The following is a 25,673-nucleotide window of genomic DNA, read 5'->3' on the forward strand; positions in this document are numbered from 1 at the left end:
TGGTACATTAGCTGGGAACGTTAGAAAAGAGGGATAGAAGAAGCAAAGCCTCCAGATACAGTACATTACAATGACCCATTTCTGTCTGCTTGCTAACTCGGTGAGTGCGGCGAGTTGAAATTCTAGTTTGTTCTTTTATTTAGCGGTTGTTTGTCACAGGTCGTTGTAGTTATATGCTCTGACATTTCTGTAAGACATATAAGGCAGTGCTTTTCCAAAGACTGTTAGAATTAACAAGATGCTGCAGTGCTGTTACTGAGAATGAGGGAAAGTGTGATGCTCAACACAGCTGCTGTAGTGAAGGACGTCCTGGAAAAGTTTGGAACAATGGTTTTCAGGGCAATTTGAGTTCAAGAAACAAAATATTTCACAATTGTTGATTCTTGATTGAAAATGTGTTGTTTTATTGCAACCATTGTGAGCATATGTAAAGATGTGATGTTTTTTTCCCCCATAGAAGTTTACAGGATTTGGTCTTGACGGAAATAGCTGCCCACAATGCAAATATGGTTGTGCCTTTCCTTAAGTCAAATTGGCTTGTTTATTTTGTCAGATTGTGAATTTAGATTTTAAGTAGTGCATCCTTGTGTATACCCCATGTAATGAAATAGTTGCCTCTACAAACCTATTTGTAATTACATTTAGACCAAAATTAAAGGGGGAGCATGAACCGTCCCAGTAGCCCCCGCTGATGGTGAACGAACAGGGTCTCATCCTCCCCATGTCGGCAGTCAAAGATCCCGCGGGCCTTGTGGAACACACACACTTTAGTTGGCCACTGATGCTAGATGCTTTCCTGAGCCTGGATTACTGTGCAGGGTGTCTGAGGGTTTTCTAACTCCCCCTGAAAATCAATACTTAACTCAACTGTGTCCAGCCGGCTGGAACTGGCTCCCATTTCCTATCCGGATTCAATACTCAGCTCGGGCTCTCTGAGCGTAACACTGTGGAAATGAATAAACTCCATTAAAGTCTTATTAGTATGCAGCAATGTCTAAATAATTTAGCGCTGTTTAAAACCTTAACCTGAAGATTGTATTTGTAGTCATTTGAAGAGCGCAAGGTTTTTTGTGATCACAACTGTGCCCTTTGATGGAATTAAGTTAAAATAATGTCTTAAAACTACAAAACGCTGTGGTGTGTGGTAATACTATACTGTATTACTTTGTAGTGTACTAGACCGTGCTATAGTATATTGTACTATTTTCCAGCACAGTTTTTCCAGCACTTCCTCTCTCCTTTGCCTGTCTCTATAGTTCTGGTTGGCCAGTCTCTATTTCTCACGCTTCATATTGACTGGGAGAGTGTCGGGCTGTACTAAAACAGCGCTGATGTATTAGCAGGCTTTAGCCTCCTGAACCGCCGTTAATCTTAAAGTAATAAACTTACACAGCAGCATTGACAAGCTGGATTTCACCTGCATGTCTCACACAATTGCTCCATTCGGTCATTTTAGTTCACACACGTGTGTGTGTGTATATATGGTGTTTTCATATTATGTTTGTATTTATGTGTATATATAAAATGTAAAATAGGTAGTTTAGGTAATATATTGTGCACTATAGGAAACATTTACATTATATTTTTCAACTGTATATGTATATATATATATATGTGTGTGTGTGTGTGTGTATTAGTGTGTGTGTGTGTATGTATATATATTTTAATGTGTATAAGACATTCAACAAAGAACAAAAAAATATTCAGTTAACATCACCACTGGTTTGTAGCCTATATATGTGCTTATATAAGTGTGTGTGTGTGTGTTAATGTATGTGTCTATGTTTCCCTCCCCTGGATCGGTGTCTGTAGTGGCGTTTATAATGTGATCTGATATCTCCGTGACAATAAGAGGGGTGTGTGTGTGTGTGTGTGTGTGTGTGTGTGCACATTTCTAATCCTCTGCCGTTTTTGTATGGCATTATTCACTTGGACAGCTTTAAGTAACACCAGCACAGGAGATGGAACTCTAATTGGACGGTAATCTGAGAAACGCCATCGATCATATATTACACTCTTTCCCCTCTCTCGCTCTCTCTGTGGCGTTTAATATCCCAGGCTTAACTTGTTCTGTATCTCTCGCTCGTCTCCTTCCTACAGTCTTTGTGGTTTGTGTCAGTCATGTTCAGTGGAGCGGCTCTGAGGAACAAGCCCCTTCTACCAGCCCCTGAGCAGCAGGGTCAATGTGCACCTGGAGAAAGAGCGTCCGCGGGGAAACCTGCGTGTGCACGAGAGACAATATTCGTTTTACACCGGAAAACGAGACGACCATGGGGGCATCAAATTTGTTAGTGGAAAATGGGAAAAGATTGGGGTGCCGATTTAGGATTTGCAGGGCATCATAAAGAAAGACGGCTGGACAAGTTGAGGTGGAGAAGCCCAATCAAGTGAAATTACCCACGTTTTGTCTATGCTGTGATGAACAAAAGCAACACCTGCATGCTGTATTCTTCTCGGTTTTACCCCAGCTGGAGCCATCTTTTCATGCGTTTTTATGGTACGGCGGGGTAGTGCGAAGTGCGAACAATGCACCACAAAATCAATTTGGGGCCCGCTCTGAGGCAGAATGTTTGCGACCTGAAAGCATGAGAGTGGAGGTCGAGAAAAAGCATCTTTATTGGGCACTAAGGAGGGCAGGAGACTGTGGAGAAGGTCAGGCCGGCGAGTAGGGGGTCTATCACACCTGCAAGCTGTAGAAACAGCCAGCCCAGAGCAAGCAGGACGCTGATTGAGTTTGATCAGAGGCAAATCAGACACACCAAAAAAACAGGAGAGGAAAAAAAGGGCTACTAGGAGCTGAAAAACAAAAGACTATAAATCAATAACTTACAAGTTGTCCTTACAATTTACAACAAACATCCTTGCATATTAAATATGTTAATTATTTAATACATTACTAGTCTAACAATCATTTCATACTGGAAAATATTTGGTACATTCTTTGTAATATGTGCATCACAAGAGGTCCTAGTTAATCCATATATATCAGTCTTGTCTGTATCGTCCCCATCTTCTCACCCTCATGATGGACGAAGAATCTCTCAGTTGTTTAATTTGTGCACCTGTTTAAAAAAGCTTCAAAGCCACAGGGTTGCTCAAATGAATTTTCTCACAGCGTTTCCTTCGGCTCAATCTCTTTATCTTTTGATTGCTTTTTGTAGTATATGGGGTCATTCTTGTTATGCGTTACAATTAAATCTCTCCATTCTGTATGTCTTAATATATTGAATTATTCAACTCGTAGTTCTGAAAGATGGAAATCATATCAGTTATTATTTTATGGCATTCATTTTTTGTCCCCAGGTGCTTTGGCCCATCATTCTTCATGCAAAAAATGTAATTTTCCTTTTTTTTATCAAAAAATGTTTGTTGGAATTATGTGAAAATAAATGAAATAATAATTCACCTCCTGGTGAAAACCAAAAAGTCTCAAACAGGTATTAGTATTTCGCATTTCGGTCATTAATTTGACTATAATGAAGATGCTTTTTCTCGCCCTCCTCTCATGCTTTCAGGTCGCAAACATTCTGCCTCAGATGGCCTTACTCGCTCAATATTAAAGATATCAAGGTTATGTTTTCACTAAAAGTAATACATCATTTAATAGAGGTTCTGACAAAAAGAAAATATTCAGGACTTTGCTTCAAAATGATTATATTTTTCATGGTTAACCTACAGTAAGTGAGAGCATAGGTAAACTTAAGTGGTCATTTTTTACTTCAGATGCAAAAGTTTAACTTCCTAAAAAGTATTAATGCATTTAAGTAACTTGTATATGAAATATTTCTACACTAAAACAAATTTCTAAGGTGACACTTCCAATGAATTCTCTTTAAAAAGATTTATCAATTTTATATAGATATAAGCGCACACTCCTCAGTCTTAGTTTTGTTTCAAACATGTCCAGGTAAGATGTGAAGCATAGTCAGAACAATATAACACAATCCTGAAAGACAATCATAAGAGCAGTTTTGTTTGCTATAGGCTGTATTTATGTTGGTTTGTTATTTGGTGTGAGATTAATTTGTGCAGACTGAGAGCTTGTATACGCGCGAGTCTGCAACTCTTTGCTTTAATCCCAGTACTTCTGTGATCATTTGACACAGAAATAATGAAGTGTGTGGTTGAAAAGACGGTTTGTGACGTCGTTTCATACCTAATGATGATAATTCGCTGTAGTACAAACACAGATTGAAGCGTTCAGATTTTAGTGTGAGGTCTAAATTAACAGACACATGAGAATCGTTGATTTTCATTAAGGTGATCGTGTGGGTGATTGAATCAAGATTACAATCTTTCAACGATTAACTTTACTGTAATTTTATAGGTTTTTCCTGCCCCCATTTTTTTCATCCTTCTTGTCTTGTAGAATTCCTTAAACTAACGTAACGTAAGCCATATTCCTTAATAGTTTTAGTAAACATTCGCTTAGATGTTTTGAATTTCTAGACTGTCAGTTAGTAAGCTTTTCTGGTTATTTCTGGCTATGAACTTCAAAGCAGTTGAAAGTCTCACTTTCAGTATTACTGTAGTACTTCGGAAGCTAAAAATATGCACGTTTTTGAACATGTCCCACATGTATTGTTTCCGACAGATAGAGTCTAAATTTATGGTAGGAAGAACTTTTCAATAATATGCAGGGTCTCTTGGTGTTCTTCTGACTTTCAAGCAAGCCTAAAGTTTCATTTGAACACGTATACCTCCTACCATCCAGTATTGATTGAACATTTTGGGCTCAAAATAACACTCTCTAAAGTCTGTGTTTATGTCAGTTAGATCTTCTTTATTTACTAATACAGTAAATAAGCAATAAAGCAAAGTAAGGCATTTCAACAGTATTTTCCCAGTGAGTTCTGCCTTAAATCTCGCACCTTGAAAAAAAAAGCTTAATTCTTTTTTTGTAGAATATTTTGTAAAACAAAAAAAGTTATATTTTTTTTGACGGGCCATTTCAGTGAAGCAATAGTACAGCTTTTTTTCAATGAGGTACTGTTTGCTTAGAGTATCTAAGGATGAATCTCAACAACATGGTCAATTTTTACCTCAAACCCAAATGATTTATAATATTATTCATATGGTTATATTGGAATATTTAGCATGAATATAATAAAGCCTTTTTATACTCTTAAAGACAGACACATGACACATTTTCCACTGAAATTCTCATTAGATTAACATGTCAGCATGTTGATTTCATTTCTCTCTACGAAGGCTCTCATTACAGTAAAATATTCATTTTAGAAATTCATTACATTGAAACGGTAATTTTCAGTTATACTATGAACTCTAAAAATCAGCACGAAGGGCTTTAAAAAGGCCCTTCATTTAGCTAAATTAAAATTCATTCAAAGCTGTATCATTTTTCTTCTGGTTTTAAGCTGAAATATGACCTGAATTGTATGAATAGAATAAATGAAGCGCAATAACAGGATTTTTGCAAAAAGTAAAGGTAACAGGTGAAAGGACAGAAAAGCAGAGCAGAACGAGCTGTAAGAGTAAGGAAATGACAGGAAGACGCGTCAGCACGATGAAAAGAGGGAACGAACCGACGAGCGGAATAGAGGTGAAAGATGTGGCCGATCCACAGGCTGGTGAGAGGAAAAGGGAATGCTTGGAGGGCGAGCCAATCATGTAAGAGAGAGAGGGTACGTTGTCAAGGGAAAGAAGAAGAGAGTGAGGGGTAAAATGGAGAGAGAGAGGAGAAGTGGGCTGTTGTTTTAAGATCAGTACGGATGAATGCGTTCCCGCTCTCTGGGGAAGAGGCCCTGCCGTCTCTGGCTGTCACTCCACTCGTCTGTGCAGGGCTGCGGAGCGGCTGGGGGGTGTAGAAGAAAGACGGCACAAGACTCTGATTTTCAGAATTATTTGGCCATGCAGTTTTCTGGATTCTGGGCGGAGTGAATTTGGCAACAATCACGATTTCTTTGTGCCTGGAATGTGCAGTTTGCTGCTTTGCGGTGTAATTCGTGCCTTACTGTAAGAGTTCCATCAATTAGAAGCGAAGTTAAATGTGTGAAATTGTGATTAAAGTTTACTTCGCTGCAGAGAGCTCACGCATAAAGGTTTCAAAGAGAAGTAAAGCTGGAAAATACAACAGCATTTAATAAGCGCCCTTGGTTGGTGCAAGAGATTAGTGAGGGGTAAAGAAAAAAAGCTTTGCCTTAAAGGGATAATTCAGCCCAAAATTAAAATTCTGTCATGAATTTCTCATCCTCAACTTGTTCCAAACCTGTATACATTTCTTTGTCCTGTTGAACACAAAGAAAGATATTTAAGAATGTTAACAATTGAGATTTCTGAGGCACCGTTGACTTCCATGGTAGAAATAATTGGTTCCAATATGAGAACTCAATTTTTCTGTATTATGTTTTCATGTTTTTATTGTGTTGGTTGGCTGTATTTTTTGACTTATTATGGCTTTAATCAAAACAAACCAACTGCAGTTTGACTGATAGTAATTGGAATGCACAACCAAAAAACATGATTTTTTTGAAACATTTTAAAAACAGACTTATCTCATTTTGGAACCACAGTCTTCAATTATTGTATAACTGTTTCGTTCAGCTGAACATAAAAAAAAACATTTTGAAGAATTTAGTAAACAATCAGTTCCGGGGCACCATTGACAACCATTTTAATGGTAGTCAATGGGGACCCAGAAATCTCAGTTGCTTACATTCTTCGAAATATCTTGTTTTCAGAAGAACAAAGTAATTTATACAGGGTCGAAAGAACTGAGGTTGTTTTTCGTTTTTGGGTGAAATATCCCTTTAAATATGAATATTGCTGTTTTGAAATACAAGTTTTATATGAGACACACAGGACGTCACTGACGTCCAACCTGGCCTGACTATCTGAATGTAACCTGAAATTTCTCACACAAAGCTGTCATATAGCTTCAGTAAACTACACAGACTACTTTTATGATGCTTTTTGTGTCTTTCTTAAAGCGCTAGAAAGCATCCATCCCATTTGCTTTCACTGTAACGTCTCCTTTTGTGTTCCGCAGAATTTCCATTGTCTGGCGAACTATAACTTTAAAACTAAAATTGTACTCTCGACGTGAGGACACCAGACAAACAGAGGGCATGCTGTGTGTGTGAGCTGTTATTATCTTGCGGCGGTCATCATCACCCATCAACCAGCACCGTGGAGGTTCACCCTTCACCGTCTATGTCACCTTCACTCTCTCTCTATGTACCTTCCCTTTCACCCTCAATCTTTCGATTCTGGCCTCTCACCCTCATCTTTTCATATCATTACACCTTGCACTCTCTCCTCTCCTTTCGAGTTTCATCTGCTCCCTTTCTAGCTCTCGCCTGTTGTTCAAGTTTACCTGCTCTGTCTCTCTCGCTGTTTTCCTCTTCTGAGTTTGTCATTTTTCATCTGCCTCTCCCGCCCTCATCTTTGTCCTCTCTCCCGGCTCTGATTCCATTCATCATGTCCGCTGTGGCCTCCTGGTGAAGGTTACAGGCACAGAGAGGAAGGATGAAGAAAACAAGAGGGTGTGAAGATGACCTCACAGAGGCCTGAAATCTCTCTGCCCGTATCTGCCTTCCTCCAGATGCTTGTGGACAGTTCTCTTCATCTTTCTTCGTGCCATATTCCTGTCATTCTTTCACACTCATGCGCTATGAGGAACCTGAAGGGAAGATGACAGGTGTCTGTCAGTGTGACTGTGCAAGCGTTGACCCGTGTCTGTGGTGGCAGGTATTTTTAACCTCGAGAAAGTCACACAAAAGCTCTGCTCTTAAACTAAGCGAGTTGCATCTTGGTCAAAGGTAATCACTAACTGTAATACTCTAGTCAGCACAAACATACTTGTCACATACACAGATTGTGTAAAATAATCAACTTTTAAAGGTATAGTGAATGAAATTCAGTGGCATCTAGTGGTGAAGTTGCGAATTGCAACCAACGGCTCACTCCCACCCCTGTTTTTGAAGCACTATGTTGGCTGACACAGAACTTCTGCCAATCTCATATTAATCTTGAGTACCTATACAGTAGTATTGCACACGTCACATCTTGAAAAAGTATTTAGCTTGATCAAATTTATAAATGAGAGTTACAGCTGTTTGATTATTTCCGGAAAAACACAAGCTGCTGGCGGTGTGACTAGTGGGGAGGGTGGGATGGAACTACGTGGGCGGGCTCTTTCTTTCGCCTTACCATTCTTTTCCGATAAATGGAATAGGATCCCTTTGATGCCACATGGATCCAGCATTTAAAAAAAAAATCCGAAATAAGTCGGGGTGCTGGGGGAGTGTATCAAGTACAAAAATACTAGGTCATACATGCAACTTGTTTTTTAACTTGACCATGAGAAGCCAGCAAGTTTAACAGAGTAATGAAGTCAGAATGCATGACATAGCATGATACCATTTCTTTAATAGATTAAGTCTTTTAATTAGTTTTCTTCTGCGTGCAGTGTAATTTTTTTACCATTTTTATAAAATCTGCCTTCTTTTAACATGTGTACCTGTGCTGCCTCCATGGACAGCCCTGTGTGTTTTCAAACAGCGCAAAAGAGTCTCTTAAGTGTAAATATAATAATAATATAGAAATGTAATTTTCTCGCAGTCGATGGAGCTCAAATACAGATGCCGCAGCCCAGCACAAAGCAATTAAATAAAGCACTGCTTTACATTACTCTCAATTTGTTTCAGAAAAGGGGCGCTCACCTTAATACATTTCGTGACGGCTGTTTTTCTGGAGAGGTAATAAACCGTAATAAGGCAAACGGGAAGAAAAAAAGCATTGTATTAAAAAGCCATTCACCATCGATGAAGGACAATATCAAAAATCATATTTTTGTGTTTCCAATATTTTCAGCTCACATGCGAATTGTGCTATTCATTTATATTTGTCTAGCATGACAAAAAGTTATGCGAGTGATATCTTGCACATTTGCGCTTTTTGTCAGTGTGTTGTCCTCGTAGTCGCAAACTGCACAAAGTTGTTTAAAAATGCCCCGTCCTCTGGCACAAACTCTGTGTTCTTGCCCGGGCAGGTGCGTCTATTCATACAGCTTGTTGTAACCATCTAAATTAGCGAACCATTCCAGTTGTTTCTGAGCGCCTGGAACATCCAAGCCATGGATTAAGTCCTTGTTTTAGTCTTTTTAGTTTTTGTTTGTCTTGTGGAAGTGTAAATCTAGGCCAAGAATAAGATCCGTATAGCAAGTTCTTGAGCAACTGATGACCATCTAAATATTGCCATATGTGATGATATGAAAATATGACATCCCTTGACAGTCGCAGAAATTATCGTAGTGATTGCTGTTATTAACACTTAGTATGAATCATGGCAGATGCTATTTGCACTGCATTGTAAAAAAAACTAACATACACTATTTACGGTTTGTTTGGTAACAGTATATGAATATAATAAATATTGTGCATAGAAACAAAATAATATGAATATATAGTTGTTTTGGTTTCATTTGAGTTTGTGGAGATGGGGGAGAAATGGGTCTCTACATCCACATCACATTTTTATAGCTTTGTTTGTTCCACCATTGGTCTGTAACTCACTGTGATCCATTGCAATTGACACCCTATGTAACTTGAATTTATTTGGCCATTTATGTCTTTTAATGAGATTTGCTCCCATTGATTGCATTTAAGAAAAGATTTAAACCATTGTTACCTCATTCAAACTAGCCTGTCACCTTTAATGGTAACATTTTATTTAAACGCCAATGCCAATTTCTATTACATTTGGGGTGAATTTCCGACCGTGGTGCCGGGTGCAGAAGTATAAACACAGCAGATAAATGTCCAAACAAATGAAAGGGATAGTTCACCCCAAAATGAATATTCTCTCATCATTTACTCACCCTCGGGTCATTCCAGACCTGTATGACTTTCTGCTGCAGAACACAAAAGAAGATATTTTAAACATTGACCCCCATTGACTTCTATTGTATGGACATAAAAACCTTATGTCAATTATATCAATACAGTATATTATTTTGAAGAAAGAGGTTTTGAATGACATAGGGGTGAATTAATGACAATCATCTTTTTATTTCTCTAAGTCTGTAAGTCAGAAGCTAGCGTAGCACTGGAGAGAAATTACATGCTGTCCAGCACACAGCATTTAGTGTATTACATTTCAACACGGTTCAGCTTTAATGTTTCAATTTACTCTGAGTTCTCTCTCTCTCGCGCGCGCGCACGCACACGTGCATTCAAATGGATGGGTGTTATCTAACGTAAGACACGTGACCTCAAACAGGGGGTGACTCTGCATGCATCAGTGCTCAGACAGGCTCCTTTAGACTCTCTTCACACTCCTGCATACAGGAGCAGGTCCAGTTACTCCCTCTCGCTTCTTCTCCCACTCCGTCTGCTTTCTTCCTCGCTCTCTCCTCGCAATACTAATCACTCTCTACACCAGCAGTAAAGATCTCTCCATGCTGGTAAAATCTCTCAGACTCTTATCTCTCCGAAGGTCATGACCATTAAACAGCGAGCACGTTCATTATTAACATTCTCCTTCTCGCTCGCACTCTCATTCTTTTGTGTGTTTTCTGTTCTCACCTAGATGTCTTTTGTGTCTTTTGTTGGCACTGCTAAACCAATATCAGTGTCCTTATTTGCTGTGATTTTACTGAGTAATGTGTTTCTTCCGTACATTTCCCAATAAAGCAAGTACTTATAAACGCAATGGCAAGTAAATATTTTCTTTGGCATGTTTAATTCCCACGGCACCATTTGTGTTATTTCTTAGTTAACATGTATTTACAATTCTTGACCATCTCTTGCTTCTCAGTTTTTCTCTCTTCTTTCTTTTCCATATCTGGAGACACGCTGTTTTTTTTAACTGAATTTCCCTCTGTCCGTGCGCTTATCTCCTCCGCCTGTATCTCTGCCCGGTTCCTGTGGACCACAGGCTTCCCTGTATCTCTTTCTCGTCCTCTAGCTGTCTGTCTCTCTCTCACCCTGTCGCTCCGCTCGGTCCCGTATTCCCCAGTGTAATGAGGGATGGTTGTGTTGGGCCAGGTCGGTGCCTCTTCCTTTCTCCCTCTTCCCATCTCTCTCTTTGAGAAACAGTATAGCAGAGTTAGAAAAGGGAGATTAGACACATCAAACCGCAGTAGCCTCCGTGCATGCTGGGCAGTCTGGGTATTTTTAGATGACTATTTCACATTCTGTGGCTCACGCAGATTGCGCGCACACACAAACCGAGAGAAAGGTTAACCAGCATGCCAGTACGCTGAAATATACAAACACACAGAAAAAAACTTCCCGGGGCGGACACAAACAACTATGTGTATATCAGTGTGGCCAGAGCCAAGTGCACACACACCTCACAGCATCATTATTTTTTTTGGCTTGGTCTCATTAGCTCTTTTCCAAACCTTGTAAGCTTGTTTACAGCCTACAGGCATCAACCTTGTAAGACCGCATACTGTACTAACTGAAATGAAACCTCTTAAGTGATCCAGCGGTCTGTGGAACTATTATTGAAGCTGCAATCTGTAGACAAACATCAGGATACATGAGACACTTTTATTTGATTCCTTTAGAGCGGTTTTCTTACCCCGATTTGCAATGGTAAGCCTAATAACTATTTATATGTTGAGCTGGCATGTTGGTTTTAGCAGGATTGTCTAACATCTTTTTTACACACGTAAACCCAGATAAAATATTGTGCACTAAAATACACTTTATTTAATTACACCTAGTACACTTCCTTAACTTATTTAAAGTGCTCGGTTTTCACACATTACGTTTGTACTGAATATATAATAAAAGTCTTCAGTACTTCTATTCATGGTGTTTTAAAATAGCACAGTTGAGTACACTTAGATCTTAAGTTTACTTCCTGCATATTAAGAAAACCGAACGCTTAAGTGCAGTTTTATGTTTCTAACAGAGAGACAAGGAGGAATTGCTGCTTTAATAATATAATAGAATTATTATAATAACTTAATACATTAATACTATATATTACTAAATATAATTTAGAAATGTTCTATAATTACTATAATAGCTTACTATATTCATATACTATATATATGATTAAATCTGAGTTAATAATATAATATAATTATTATGAATACAATTTCAAATTTTAGTATTTCACAATATTTATAGTAAACATTACACCATGTTAGAATTTTATTTGGTGCCATGCATTTCGGGGATTTCTTTCTCTACTTTCATTGTTTCCTTTGGATGAAAGTCTCAGCTATATTCATAAACGTAAATGTGCCTTGCTGGTCTTTCAGCCTGGTCAAGCTGGTATTTCGTTGGTCAAAGGCCTAACCAGCTTGGCGTTGGCCAAAACTCCTCTAAAATGTGACCCAACCTGCCAAAGCTGAAGACCGTTTTAAAGACCATATTAAAGCAGGCCCAAGCTGTTTGTTCAACAGGGTCCTATTAGAAGGACACATGATGCTGTCTAGATAGGCAGCTCATTAGGTTTTGGATCACAGCTATTGTTTGACAGGTGGGATTGTCAGTACGTAGAGTAATTAACACTGATTAGAAGAGCTAACCATGCTTTCACACATCGTGTGTGTGTGTGTGTGTAGCACACCAGCTTTGAGGATTGTTGTCTGGTTTGTGGTGCGAAAGTGAAAATGGGCTAAGAAACAGCTGTGGCTCAGGAAGCAAGTTTGTGGTTCGCCCGTGTGTTATTTGTGAAATACATTCTTCGTTTTCATTACTTTGCATATTGTCATTTCCTCCTGTGCCACTCAAGTCATTCACACCTCCATAAAACACACCTGCATTGCTTGAAGCAATATTTCACACAGAAATGAAAATTCTGTCACCGTTATGTCATTCCAAACCTGCATTACTTTCTTTTTGGAAGACAAAATTGGAAGCATCTAGTCACACGGGTTTGGATAGACATAAGGCTGAAATGATGACATATATACCAAACTCATCACAACTCTGAACATATACTCCCATTCTGATTTATGTCTTTCAACTTGTTACGGTTCTTCAGATTCCTGGGAGCTATTTAGATTTGTGATTATAACCCAATGGCTCACGGTTCTTTACTTAAGCGGGCCGAAACCTCTCGTATGCTCCTGTAGGGTCTTTTACCGGACGAACAGCCCTTGAGCAAGACCCGAACTCCGAAGTGATGTGGGGTCTCTGTTGGCTTCTGAGCTAATAACCCATTTTCCAGGTTCTAGGCTGTGTATATAAATGTCTGTACACACATGCTGTCTCAAACTGTAATTGTCACCGAAATGTATCCCAAACGCCCAGTGCACACCGAGGCTGCTGTTTGATGTGAACATATACGCTCAGGGGGCGGCAGTCATTTGCCGCGAGCAAACAAACATATTGCGCATTGCAGCAGCTGCTGGTGTAGAACGGCCCACGCAAGCTGCGCGCTTTACTTTCGGCAGTCTGTGAATTTATGGTCCGTTTATGGTTTAGTAGCTTGATTCATTGCAAAATCCGAATGCTAATGCTCTTGGCGCGTAACGCTTCAGCCCCTGAGGTTCCCCCTCGGGTGTGGGCGGATGACAGGGCGCCAGACAAGGATTCACTGTCGACTCCCACTCACACCCGCTGACACGGGAAAGCGAAATGTTACATTAATCATCGAAAGTGTGATTTGGAGGCATCCCGCGTGTCTTTTATTCCTTTATATTCCATTTTTTCTATTGCGTGCTTACAGAAAGGATGTCAGATGCATTTTTGCCACTTTGTTTTGACAGCAACAGTAGTAGAAAGACAAATATGTGTTGGGGTAACGGCATCAATTTGATCCTGGCTTTCCGATTGAGCACCAAGGATTTGCACACCTGAAGTCATGACCACTAAGCCACAGCACTGCACGCGAGGAATCTTTTTTAATGCGTTTGTGGATTTTTCTTCCCATGATGTTTGCTTGCGCACAGGTATATTTAGGCATGAAACCTATTTATGCCAGTGCTTTGTTAGCATGCAGAGAGAACAAATTAATCCTCTGGGATATGTAAAGCAAAGTATCTTTGGATAGCTTCCCAAGATGTCCAAAGAAGCCTGTGGTAATAGGACAGGGTTCACTTTTAACAATGAAGACACTCCCTACACTTGGCTGTGTTGTGGGATTTGTTTGGACTCAAAATCTCTAAGCATGGAGCATTTAAGCATTCCAGAATGTTACATGAATATTCAAAGGTTGTGATACTACGTTTCCGAGGTTCTCATTTGTCAGAACTAGAATAAAAGAACCCTCAGGCAGTGTGTTTATGACCAGTGAATGTAACAAAGGGTATTCTTGATTTAAAACTTTTGTTATGGAAGTCAAAAGAAAAGCATCTATTAAAAGTACAAAAATAATTAAGGAGAGGCTATGTAAGAAATGCACTTGTAATCAAAATGTGCAAAGCATAAGATATTTGCTGAAGATGTAAAATCTTGTTGAAAATGTACTTCTAGGGAAGTACATTTTCTGCATTTAATCCAAATACTCTCTTGAGTGGGTTTACTGTAGATTATTGAAGCAGACAGTTGTCAATGTTTAAATATGAGCGCCGCTCAAGAAGTTTAAAGACCCTGTGAAGTGAAGGAAGTGACCATACAAATGCATTGGTGAAGCACTTGTCCATTGCTAAAAGTCTTTCGGTTCCCATTAAAATACCACTATGAACCGTTACAAAAAGAAGCCGAGTAAATGAAAAACAAATACATTTAAGACTGTCATTTTGAAATGTGTGCATATGCTTAGTTGATTTTTTAACCTTGCAAGTACAATTTTCGAAGTACACTAGCACAACTTGGATGAAAATCCTCAAAACTCTTCTATCTAAAGTTTTCCAAGTTGTAAGGTGGACAGATTCACCCTTTAATCTAGAAAATTTGGTGAGACCGGCTTGCAAACCTTGGCTAATTTACAGCTCCATTGCCCGTTTAGCAGGAGACTAAGAGGAACCGTTTTACCCCTGACATTTCTTACCACAGGAGCTATTAAGATAAATGGCCTCTCCCCTCTCTCCTCGCTTTCCAACTGATGAAAGACATTGACCTTCTGATGGGTCCTCTATTTGATGTGAACCTGATAGCACAGCAACCTCTCTTCGGCAGACAGACCCTACATTTATTCCCAGAATGCCTTTGGGAGGCAGTTTGATGTAATGGGAGTTATATAAGTTAGATGTACATTCTCGGTAGCGCTGGGAGAAAGAGGGAGGTGATGAGAGACCGAGCGAGAGAGTTGGAAATGGTTGTAAATTTTTAATTTATATGGTACAGCACAGGAGCAGACGGTTTGTTCTACCCCCATCTCACCCTCTGTATCCAACCGACTCACACTGGAGCATCATCACAGCACACCCTGTGTGTGTCCGTGTGTGTGTGTGTCTATGCTATTGTGTGTAAAGTGTAAATAATTACTCAAGCTTTCTCGTTGGCTGCTCTACCTCGGGGGTGTTTGAACGGTTATTTTAAAAGGCTGGTTATTTTTACGATATGATCAAATATTCATGGAGGACAGAGGCCTTCTGTGACGCACCAGTGCGTGTGCATGTGTGTGTGTGTGTATGGATGATCAAACATAATTATGAAGAATAGGCACATGAGATACGATTTACTGTGCATTAGTTTAAATCATATTAACATGCAGTTTGTTAAAAATCCTCTCAAGGGTGTGAATGTTTATTTGTTTGTTTATTGTTTGCCATTTATTAGACAAGAAAATAAAAACAGAATCAAGAAATAATTTATTGAATGCAATAAGGTCACAATGAAGGATGGGTTTGAACCTGTGTCTCCCACATGACGTCTAAAGCTGCAGGTATAGTCTATCCGTACGGGTTTGGGTGCCATCCGGATGATGACATTTTTGTCATCAGAAGGGTCCGTGGACTTCCGCACACAACTCAAATTTTGATACCGCGTGGACGTTTTGCGTACAACAGAGCATACAGGATGAAATGTTAAGAGCCCACTAGGTGGTAATACACAAATGGAAGGTTTGAGGTGTGCAGTTGTTGAAGAAAAAAGACACAAAAGCAACACGCCGAAGCGGACAGTACAACAAAGAGTTTGAGTACAATGGAGCGTCTATGCGAGGAAATTCAAAAATATCAGCATTTATATAATTCAAGTTTAAGAGAGTATCAAGATGTGTTCAGGGCGGCTGTCGTCTGCAATGGTGGAGCCACACTTCTTCTATCATGAATTTGCAGTGGCCTGTGAATAACACATCTGGTTGAGTATGCATACTAATTTGTACTACGCATTTGTCTAACGCGTTTGTGTGAAAGACGGACGCGGAAAGTCAAGTATACCCTAGCCTTAAGGATTCAAAAAAGGAGTATAGAAGAAATAACTTTCATAATAAGGGATTCTCATGTAAACATGTCCAGGTCCATAGTTCACCTCAAAATCGAACAGAATGCATCAAGATGTTGTACTTTATAATTTGTCATTTTTATATTTAGATTCCATTAGTAAGGCTGTTGGAACCTGCTATTTTGTGCTGTGTTGAAAAATGTTAAACTTATTTAGAAACCACGATCTGCCCGCTGATACAATATCAGCAGATTCTGTAGCCATCTTTAAGAATTGGCTGAATTGGCCGATCAGTTCTTCTCTACTCTTTCTAAAAAAAAGACGTAGCTTTGTATACTGTGCTAGGCTATATTGACCAGTTTTGTTGCACTTATGATTTTAGTTGTACTTATGTTGTTCCAATTGCTTCCATTGTTTGCCTCATTTGTAAGTCGCTTTGGATAAAAACATCTGCTAAATTATTAAATGTAAATAAGTAAATGCGACTCTTTACTTTTTAAACACTGCTATACCATAAACGCTTAAAGCCGTAGTTCACATAAATATAAAAATTCTGTCATGATTTACTCACCCTCTTGTTATATCAAACCTGTATGACTTTCTCTCTTCCGCTGTTGTCCGGTTAGCAACATTTTTCAAAAAAACTATGTGTTCTGCAGAAGGAAGTCATACAGGTTTGATATGACAAGAGAGGGAGTCAATTGTGACGGAATATTCACTTTTGGGTGAACTATCCCTTTAACAATTCTCTCAATGTAGAGAAAATCTTCATTGACTTTCCACAATGGAAATTCAAAATACAATGGGGGCTTATTTTGAAGTGAAATACTCCTTGATGCCCTAAAAGTAGGCTTCTTCTTTAAAACATAATTTCTAATTTTGTTTCATTTTGGATTTGGGTAGTGAAATATAACTCCACCCTCGCAAGATTCGGGGTCAGAATTTTGCTTTTATATAAAAATCTTTCTTTTCTACCATTGAACCATGAGGCGTTTCACAGCGGAGGAGAGCAAGAGTTAACATTAGAGCGTGAAGAGAGTGACGCTTCCCCATCGCACTGTTGACTTCAAAGCGAGCGCTGCTCACTCTCGGCTCTTTGAACAGACACAAGTGGGTTTACTGTAATTTGTCTGCCAAATAAAGCTCTCCGTGATGTGTGTCTAAACGCGTACTGTAAGAGCTCTGCTGGGAGAGAGAGAGATCTTTATGAGCCTAAATAATTGATATACTCATAAATGTTTGATAATATTGATTAGCATGTAATTGTTCACATACAGACATCTCTAGTCTACAAGAATTGGTGTTATGTTGATTTGAGAGTCGCTTAGATGTTGAATAGTGGGTTTGGTGTTTCACTTGTATAGCACAGTGGGTGTCATACTGTAAGTGTTCATATTAAACGAATAACATTTTTATTACATCTTGGAAAACACGTTGTGGGATCGGAAATACAAGAAACAAGCTTTAGTTTAGCTAGTAACATAATATATTGATAAGATAATATATGTGTTTAAATCTGTTTCTTCACCGTTCAAGTGACCCCCGCTTGTACATGAATCCCTTAAGATGCTTTACATCCCCTTTCAAGATGAATCCGATATGCAAAATGAACTGGATTTCGAGTTAAATGCATGCTATTCAAAGGCTTAGTCGAGCACACAGACGCCTCACCTTTTCAATCTCACCGAGAAGAATAAAGATGAGCGAGAGTGAGGTGTTTTTCTGTCTGTGCCCTCGATGAAACGCTGTGCAGCTATTTCTTCAGAATGAAACGTGTCAAGAGATAAGACACCAGTGTTGTCGTACGCGCAGACATGAAAAGCTTGTCTTTTGACTCTCACACACTTGCGGACTGTGGAGTGGGCGGGTTTATTGTGAAACTTCATTCATTACTTAAGAGTCTAATGAGAGCACTTGCGGGTGTCTATTCCAGTATTGTAAAGGGCTACATGTTGTATTATATGTGAATGAGGTGTGGATAGAGATGCCCCAGACCTACTTCAACACTATAGTATCAGTTGATAATGGGAAAGGAAGGAAAGTTTAGATGCGGCAAATACAATTAAATCATATTTATGATTCATTAAGCAGATTCATTCCATTTTGACAATGAATCATTTTTCTTGTCTTAAAGAAAAAGGACGAACATGCTGGATGGGAACGTGTTTCTACATAAATTGTAGCAGTGGATAATACATCATATCATGAACGAGATGAACGGGTATCAGTGTATGAATCAAGCTCGCTTATAATGCAGACAGTTTCTGACATGCATCAGTTTTTATGTCCCTGTATGTGGGCAGAGACGAATCACAGTATTATTACCTTCATCTAGCCTTCACTATAATGCCTCACGGGAGTCTTTACTCTTAAAGTTGCTGCATTGCATCACTGCTCATTTTCATAAAGTTAACTTTGCTTAAGTTTGTTGCCTCCACTGAGACCGTAAGGAGCCGGGTTTGGCTAGTTAGCAAGGCCTCTCGATCTCCTGCTGGTTTTCGCCATAACTACACCATCTGGTTCCACATTTTTCTTCATGGACAAAGTGTATATTCTGACCAAATGTTTTTGCAAGCAACACAAGCATCCCTACCACGTTATAATATTATAGTCAAGTGTAAACTTGAATTGTTTTTCAGTTGTCATTGCTGTCATAACTTAGGATAGTCAATGGTGTAGGAGTTGGTACAGGGCGTATTCCTATGCGTCTATCAACCAATCAGATGATGTTATTTTCTTACAGTTCCTAATTGATTAGTCACATGGTGTTTATTGCTCAATGTTAGCTCTATAGAGTACCTCAGAGATGCCGTATTTTTGTAGGCCAAACTGGAAGTTAACGCTGTACTGGTTCCCTCAACCGAGACCCTATGCATCTTTCCCATAGACTTTTGAAAAAATAAGATCTGTGAACAACAACATAACAAATGTACACAATATTTGCTATTTTTAAAGCCTAAATACAATCGCCAGAAGTAAAACACTAACATGAGACTATAAACTGACTACACCACGGTCGCTCGATATCAACGTCAACATCACCAAGCCTCCGACAACTATTTCAAACTTTATTAAAAACGTGTTTCCTGGTAAGTAATTACTCTGGAATTGAATCCCTATTTATGTTTTTAGAGATGTTGTATTATGTCGCATTATTAGTGATATTTCTATGCGTTTATATAACTGATGTGTTTTATGTCATAGATTAATACTTGAAAATATTTAGAGGTTTTGTTAACCACAGATTATATATTTTTTTTAAAAACCCAAAAAAATTTTAAGACTCTTGCGCGACGGAACCGTATGCGCTAAAATGCTATGTCGCTTCTGGGGGTTCGCATACAAAAATATGTCATCTTTGTGGTAATCTATGGAGAAAAGAAGGCATGATTCATATCTTCTGCACCAACCGAACAATTACCTTTGACATAAATAGGAGAGCTTCCTATTTTGGGGGAAATCTGACAGCTTTCTCCAGTTATTATATAGACCTTCCTAAGATTCACCCACATTGCATTGCCAACACTTGCTGCCATGGGTCTCATTGAAAATTAATTAATTCTGTCTGCCGCTGTGAATTGTGGTCATTGTGAACACTAATGCCTTAAAATGCTTAAATGGTTTTTAGGGTTACATGAAGGTTTAGCTAAAAGCAGACAGTGTGTTTGGCGTTATCCCTAAAATATTTTCATCCGAGATACACTTTAAGCCATTTCTGTTACATGAGGGTCTTTGGATTGTTTATATCATGCACAGCTGATACTCTAGAATCTTCTTCTATTTCTGTATCTCACTTTCTCTCAGATGCTCTTTCGCTCTCTCTCTCTGTCTCTCTCTCTCTCTCTCTCTCTCTCTCTCTCTCTCTCTCTCTTCGGTCATGCGCGTCATGTATGGATTGCCCCTGGAGTGAATTTTCTGTGTTTTAGCTTTAACCTTTACAAGGAAACCATCACGGTAATAGCTGACCAAGACGGCATTATATACCATTTTTGCAATGTTTAAATCCCCAAAACAAAGTGTACACAAAGCTGCAGTTTATTCCGTAGGCATCGACTAAACAAACTAGTTTGAGATTGATATTGGAACATTCGTAACTTTGTCAAAGTTTCTCTACTGTAACTGAACGCTTGTTAGCTGTTGTGATGTATCTCTTTAACAGTAATTTATAGCAGTTTTAGCCTTTAATACTGAGAGTTTAAATTATACATCAGATGGCGTACTAAAGTGTTCGATTTTACAAGGGTAAACAAAAACTGTAAATGATAAAATCAAACAAAGAAATAGCCAAGAAAAAGCAAACCGTTCAAGCTGATATCATTATGTACAGATAGTACAACAGAAGCGTTGTTAACACTGAAGATTTACTGTCCGTCTGTTCGACCGCCAACCAAACAGTCTGACTAATGATGTTGTCATTTCCAGTCCTGTGAGAGAACTATGAGTCAATCATCACCGACAGACCTTCATCTGAGCAACAAAACTACAAGTTGAAAGTTCTAACACTGGAAGATTTCTGTAATGTGTCTTGATGGATGAATTTTGTACGACTTTGGCGCTGATGCATTTATGCTGGTGGCTGTTTATTGTATCCTCGTGCGATTATTAGCAGGATACATCACCTCTATCTGAATTGCCTCATCTCTCTCTCTCTCTCTCTCTCTCTCTCTCTCTCTCTCTCTCTCTCTCTCTCTCTCTCTCTTCTGCCTTCTAACTAACAAGGTTTTCCTTCCCACCGAAAAGAGAATGATGATGAGACAGCAGAATGGAGGAGTGAGAAACAGTAAAAACCATTACTCCATTTTCACACTTCAATACATATGCACATCCCTGGGGAGTGATCCATCTCTCTCTCTCTCTTTCTCTCTCTCTCTCTCTCTCTCTACTGTATCTCTCCCTCTCTCTTCCTCCCTCACTCTCAACATATAGATAGTTGCATAACAGTGCACCTATACAACTGCTGAAGTAGGCCTACAGTACACACGTTTATGCAACGAGTCTCTAACATTCTGTGCTTGTTCAGTTGCTCGGATTAAAAAGTGTGTTTTCAGCTATTTTCTGGATACCAAAATGGGGACATGCCATAGATGCCCGTTGTTTTATATAAGCTCATTAAGTATTCAGACTAAGTGCAGCCAGACAAAATACATTTGTCTTTATTTGCAGGATTTAAGAATGAAAGGTGCTGTTTAGTTTGTTTGTGTTGGTTGTTTTTGGAAAACAGTCAAGGGAGTGCTTTTATTTTGCATGGTATGTGTTTGGACTTTGTCTTTGGTGGGTTTGGTTTTGGAGAGGGATGATGGTCTAGTATAGTCTACTGAAGGAGAAAACATAAAATACAGCTTCTTTATTTCCGGAAACATCCCTGGATGTCAGATTTAGTCAAGTTTGTTTGTTGTCATCAAAATATTCCTAGACTACCATTTAAAAGTTTAGGGACATATTCTTTATGAGAGACATTTTTTGCACTTTTGTAGCATTTTAAAATAATTGTAAAGAAATCTGAACTACGAAACAGAATTCTAAGATTTATGCAGCAACCAGAATAGTTTTTTTTAAAGCAAGGAAATTCATTTCTTGCACTCTCTGGGCATTCTCTCAACCAACTTTACCCACAGTCAACCGGGCCGTCTGTAAAGTGTCTTGAAGGAGTTTGACTGCATGCTGGACACTTGTTGGCTGCTTGTCCGTCGTCTAATCCATTATTTACAATAAGATTGAAAGATTTCATTTCATTACCAATTTATTTCAGTCTACAGAACAAATTTAAAATATGTATGCATAAGCTGTCCAAAAAAATCACAATCGGTGGGACGTCAAAACTACTGACAGCTAGTCTATGTAAGCCCTCACGCGCAAACATCATCTTCAAAAGTGTGTCATCTACGCCCCCGTACCAGTTCTGTGCCTTTTCTTTCCTTCTCATCCTTTTTGTTTCCAGCACGCTCATTTCATCTTTCCAAACTCTTTCATCTTCTCACTTTATCTTTCTCTCCTTCTCTCAGGTTTGCTCCCTCTCCATCTTCCTAAATATAGCAGCTTTGAAGCATCCCTCCCAAAAACACGCATGACAGAAAATCTTCATTCTGTGTGTGTGTGTGCGCGAGAGTGAGCGAGCGAGAGAGAGAGAGAGTGTGAGTGAGCCTTAATCAAGGATGTGATTGCCATCTGTCGTGTATTGATAAAAGGCTAAAAAAAAGACTCCGATTAAAAAAAGAAACGCAGCTTAGGCTTTGGCTCTGCAAATATTCAGGCCCTCTCGAACCATAACCAAGTGGCCACGTAAAGCATTATAAGTAAAGCATTTACTAAGCATTCTTTATCCTGTCTTCTATTACTTCATATTTGGTGAAATATGTTTTTTGTGTTCACAAAGCCACTTCAGTACGTCAAACAGTGCTCGCCATCAGTCAACGTAAAAGCATAAGGCATTTTTTTACGTACAATGTCTGCTTTGAGGTTTCTGTCAAATTTCTAAAAAGAGGTTGCAGTCATGCATGGTGAAGCAAAGACAGCGAGACAAGACACGTGAAGTGAGCTAAAGAGGACAAAACTGAGTAATGTGCATTAGAAAGCAAAAAGTAGTAAAGAACAAATGCAAGAAGAAAATGGGTTAGCGGTAGATGTGTGGAGAGAAATACAGAAGTAGTGGGTGACATTTATGATCCTCATTTTGTAATTGAATAATAATCTCCTGCGGGACCTGACCCAGAAGCGTGCCAGCGTGTGTGTTTGCACGCTTTTATGTGTTAGCAAGACAAAGAGATCCAAATGAGAGAAATGACACACTGCCCCCTATCGTTTGATCTGTGACTTGCACATCATAAGGATGAATAATGGTCCGTTTTAACACTTTGACAAAGCATTGAAATAAAACTGCTTTTCCGCTCAAGCAGGACTTGTACATTTTGGAAAGGTCAGTGAGATAAATCAACCCCCTCACTCTCTCTTCCCGCTCTCTGTCACTCTTTTCACTTTTCTGTGTCATTTATACAGACCGACTGTCGACAAGAAATGCCATTTGCTGCCGATATAGCATACCGTACACTGTTCTTACTGGTTCTGTAGTATGCATAATGTTGGCATACTTTCTGTAGGTTAAGAAAACTTAGATGACCAGACACATTTAACAAAATGTGCTTGAACATTTTGTATCCCACAATGCAACGCACTTCACTTGACCTTACATTTTCAGATTGATGGATGAACCGGAAGTTCGACCCACTGTTACATGAAACACTTTTATTTCTGAGATGAAGTCTGAATTTGACATCAGGTCAGATGAGTCAATGTAACACAAATCCTTTTAAATCATTTATCAACAGGCTTCAAACAAGTTTTCAATAGTGTTTCATTGAAGTATTTTTGATGTCATAACAAAAAACATTTAATCTAACCCCTTTATGTATCCTGTCTCTTTATCTCTCTCTCTAGTTTGCGGCGGGAAGGCTACACCGTACAGGTTAGCGTAAACGACTACCTTGATATCTACTGTCCGCACTATAACCAGAGCCAGCGGGGGTCACTGGAGCGCGGCGTGGCCGAGCAATACGTTCTTTACATGGTCAGTTACCGAGGCTACCGCACCTGTGACCCGCAGATGGGCTTCAAACGCTGGGAGTGCAACCGGCCGCACGCCCCCCACGCGCCCATTAAATTCTCCGAGAAGTTTCAGCGTTACAGCGCTTTCTCGCTAGGGTACGAGTTCAACGTGGGTCACGAGTACTACTATATATGTGAGTATATCGTGCGGGTACAGTATCACTTGATAAACTAATACAGACATGTTTACATTCACATGTTTTACTTGAAAATCTAAACGAAATAATTTTTCGGTCTCACACAAAGCTGTTTAATGGTTACAGGTGATTTCAACTGTTGCGTGAATCATATTGCTTTTACAGCTGAAAAGAATGTGAACTTTAAAAGAGCTGTGTGTTATTCAAAATGTCTTTTCGGTTTCACTAAAAATGAAGAGTATTTATGCTGCTCTGTACTTTGTAAAATGCCTGAAATGTCCCTTAACTGTTTTGCCGTTAGTTCCCAGAATGCAGTAGACATTCTTCACCTAAACTTTAGTGACAGAGAAGGTTATTACACAAGCAACGGCATACTGGTGAGCAGATGGAGGTTTAGTGCTTTGTTCAAGGGGACATTGATAGCATAAGTGCTTTGGCAGGAGCGTTTCTTTCATGGTATGGAGATTGTACCAATGAGTCGAGTTCAGTCGTTTTTCCGGGAGTTTTTTTTTGTCTGAGTTGAGGTCGAGTGCTGTGATGTTTCCCCATGGGCACTGCTACATTTCCACCATACAAATGTAGTTAACAAAAGAAAAACTTGTGCAGAAAACAATTCGGGCATGGAAATTGTTTTTAAAAGGTTTTATTATTATGAAACGGTAGTTTAAGGGTAGGCGGGCGAGTTATTTCAAGCACAGCCATGTTTCTTTCATGTTCCCATGAATATAAAAGACGACACTAAAAGGAGGCAAATCATTTTACCGAGCATTCTGTTTACTCTCAAAACTGCTTTGTTGGAAAAACGAAGACAGTTTTGCCATCCATTTTTAAGAAATAAATAGTTTTGCTACGGACTCAAATGTAAATAGCCTACTTTTCCATGACAAAAACAGTACATACTTTTATTATATGTAGACAAATTGGGACACAGAATTCTATTCTATTCTATCGTGTATATTTCTGTGTGTTTGTGTATGAGGGACACTCATCATCAATCTTCCTGGCATTTGGGTCAATCGCTACCAATTAGTGTGCACCCGTCTTGATTGAAAACTTCTTTTTTAATGCCGGCTATAAAGCCATTGTTAATAGAGCATTGCTAATGATACTTTTCTGACGAACATCTCACCTAATCTGTCTTCTTCATTAGCACAGACTCTAATTGCTGCGACCGGCAGGTTATTTGTGATACGATGACAGCGAGCGTATTTGAGAAATGATATCGCGCTCACTCATTCCTGCGATAACGCTGCCCGTATGTTTGTCAACTTCAAACGCAAGAAACGTTATCTTTGCTTTGGCTCGGGGGAGTTCAGGGGGAGCCAGTTTATAAATTAAAGTCGGTATCTTTAGTTTGTGGAAGTGAATAATTTAATAATCCTACGCCGTATCTTGTTTGGACCAATGTGATCCAGAAGGAGCAATGCTTTAGATCATTTAAAGGAACGGAATATATACTGCAGATTTAGTCAAATGCAAGTATGTCATTTTGAAAATACAAATATCAGTACACATCATTGTCCAGTAGGTGGCAGTAGGTTAATGTGTATGTTTCATGTGTTACAGCAACACCGATCCACCACCATGGACACAGCTGTTTAAGACTGAGGGTGTTTGTCTGCTGTTCTACAGGTGAACATCTTCAAATACAGCAGTCATACACAAACACACAGAAATATAC

The 25,673-nt window shown here is 39.1% G+C and overlaps 1 protein-coding gene across 3 annotated transcripts in view; it reads left to right on the plus strand.

Annotated features, from left to right (window-relative positions):
• Window positions 1–25,673, plus strand: part of efna3a (ephrin-A3a) — a 63,632-nt gene that overhangs the window by 32,497 nt on the left and 5,462 nt on the right. For 2 of the 3 annotated variants that reach the window (XM_079485540.1, XM_079485539.1), the window contains exons 2-3: window positions 23,688–23,989; window positions 25,559–25,624. In XM_079485540.1, the coding sequence (XP_079341666.1) occupies window positions 23,688–23,989; window positions 25,559–25,624 (368 nt within the window). The remainder of the gene's footprint in view (window positions 1–23,687; window positions 23,990–25,558; window positions 25,625–25,673) is intronic. The other variant, XM_079485541.1, reaches the window with a different exon arrangement.

This window comes from Barbatula barbatula (genome assembly GCF_947034865.1).
Source record: "Barbatula barbatula genome assembly, chromosome: 21".
In the NCBI taxonomy this organism is placed as follows: domain Eukaryota; kingdom Metazoa; phylum Chordata; class Actinopteri; order Cypriniformes; family Nemacheilidae; genus Barbatula; species Barbatula barbatula.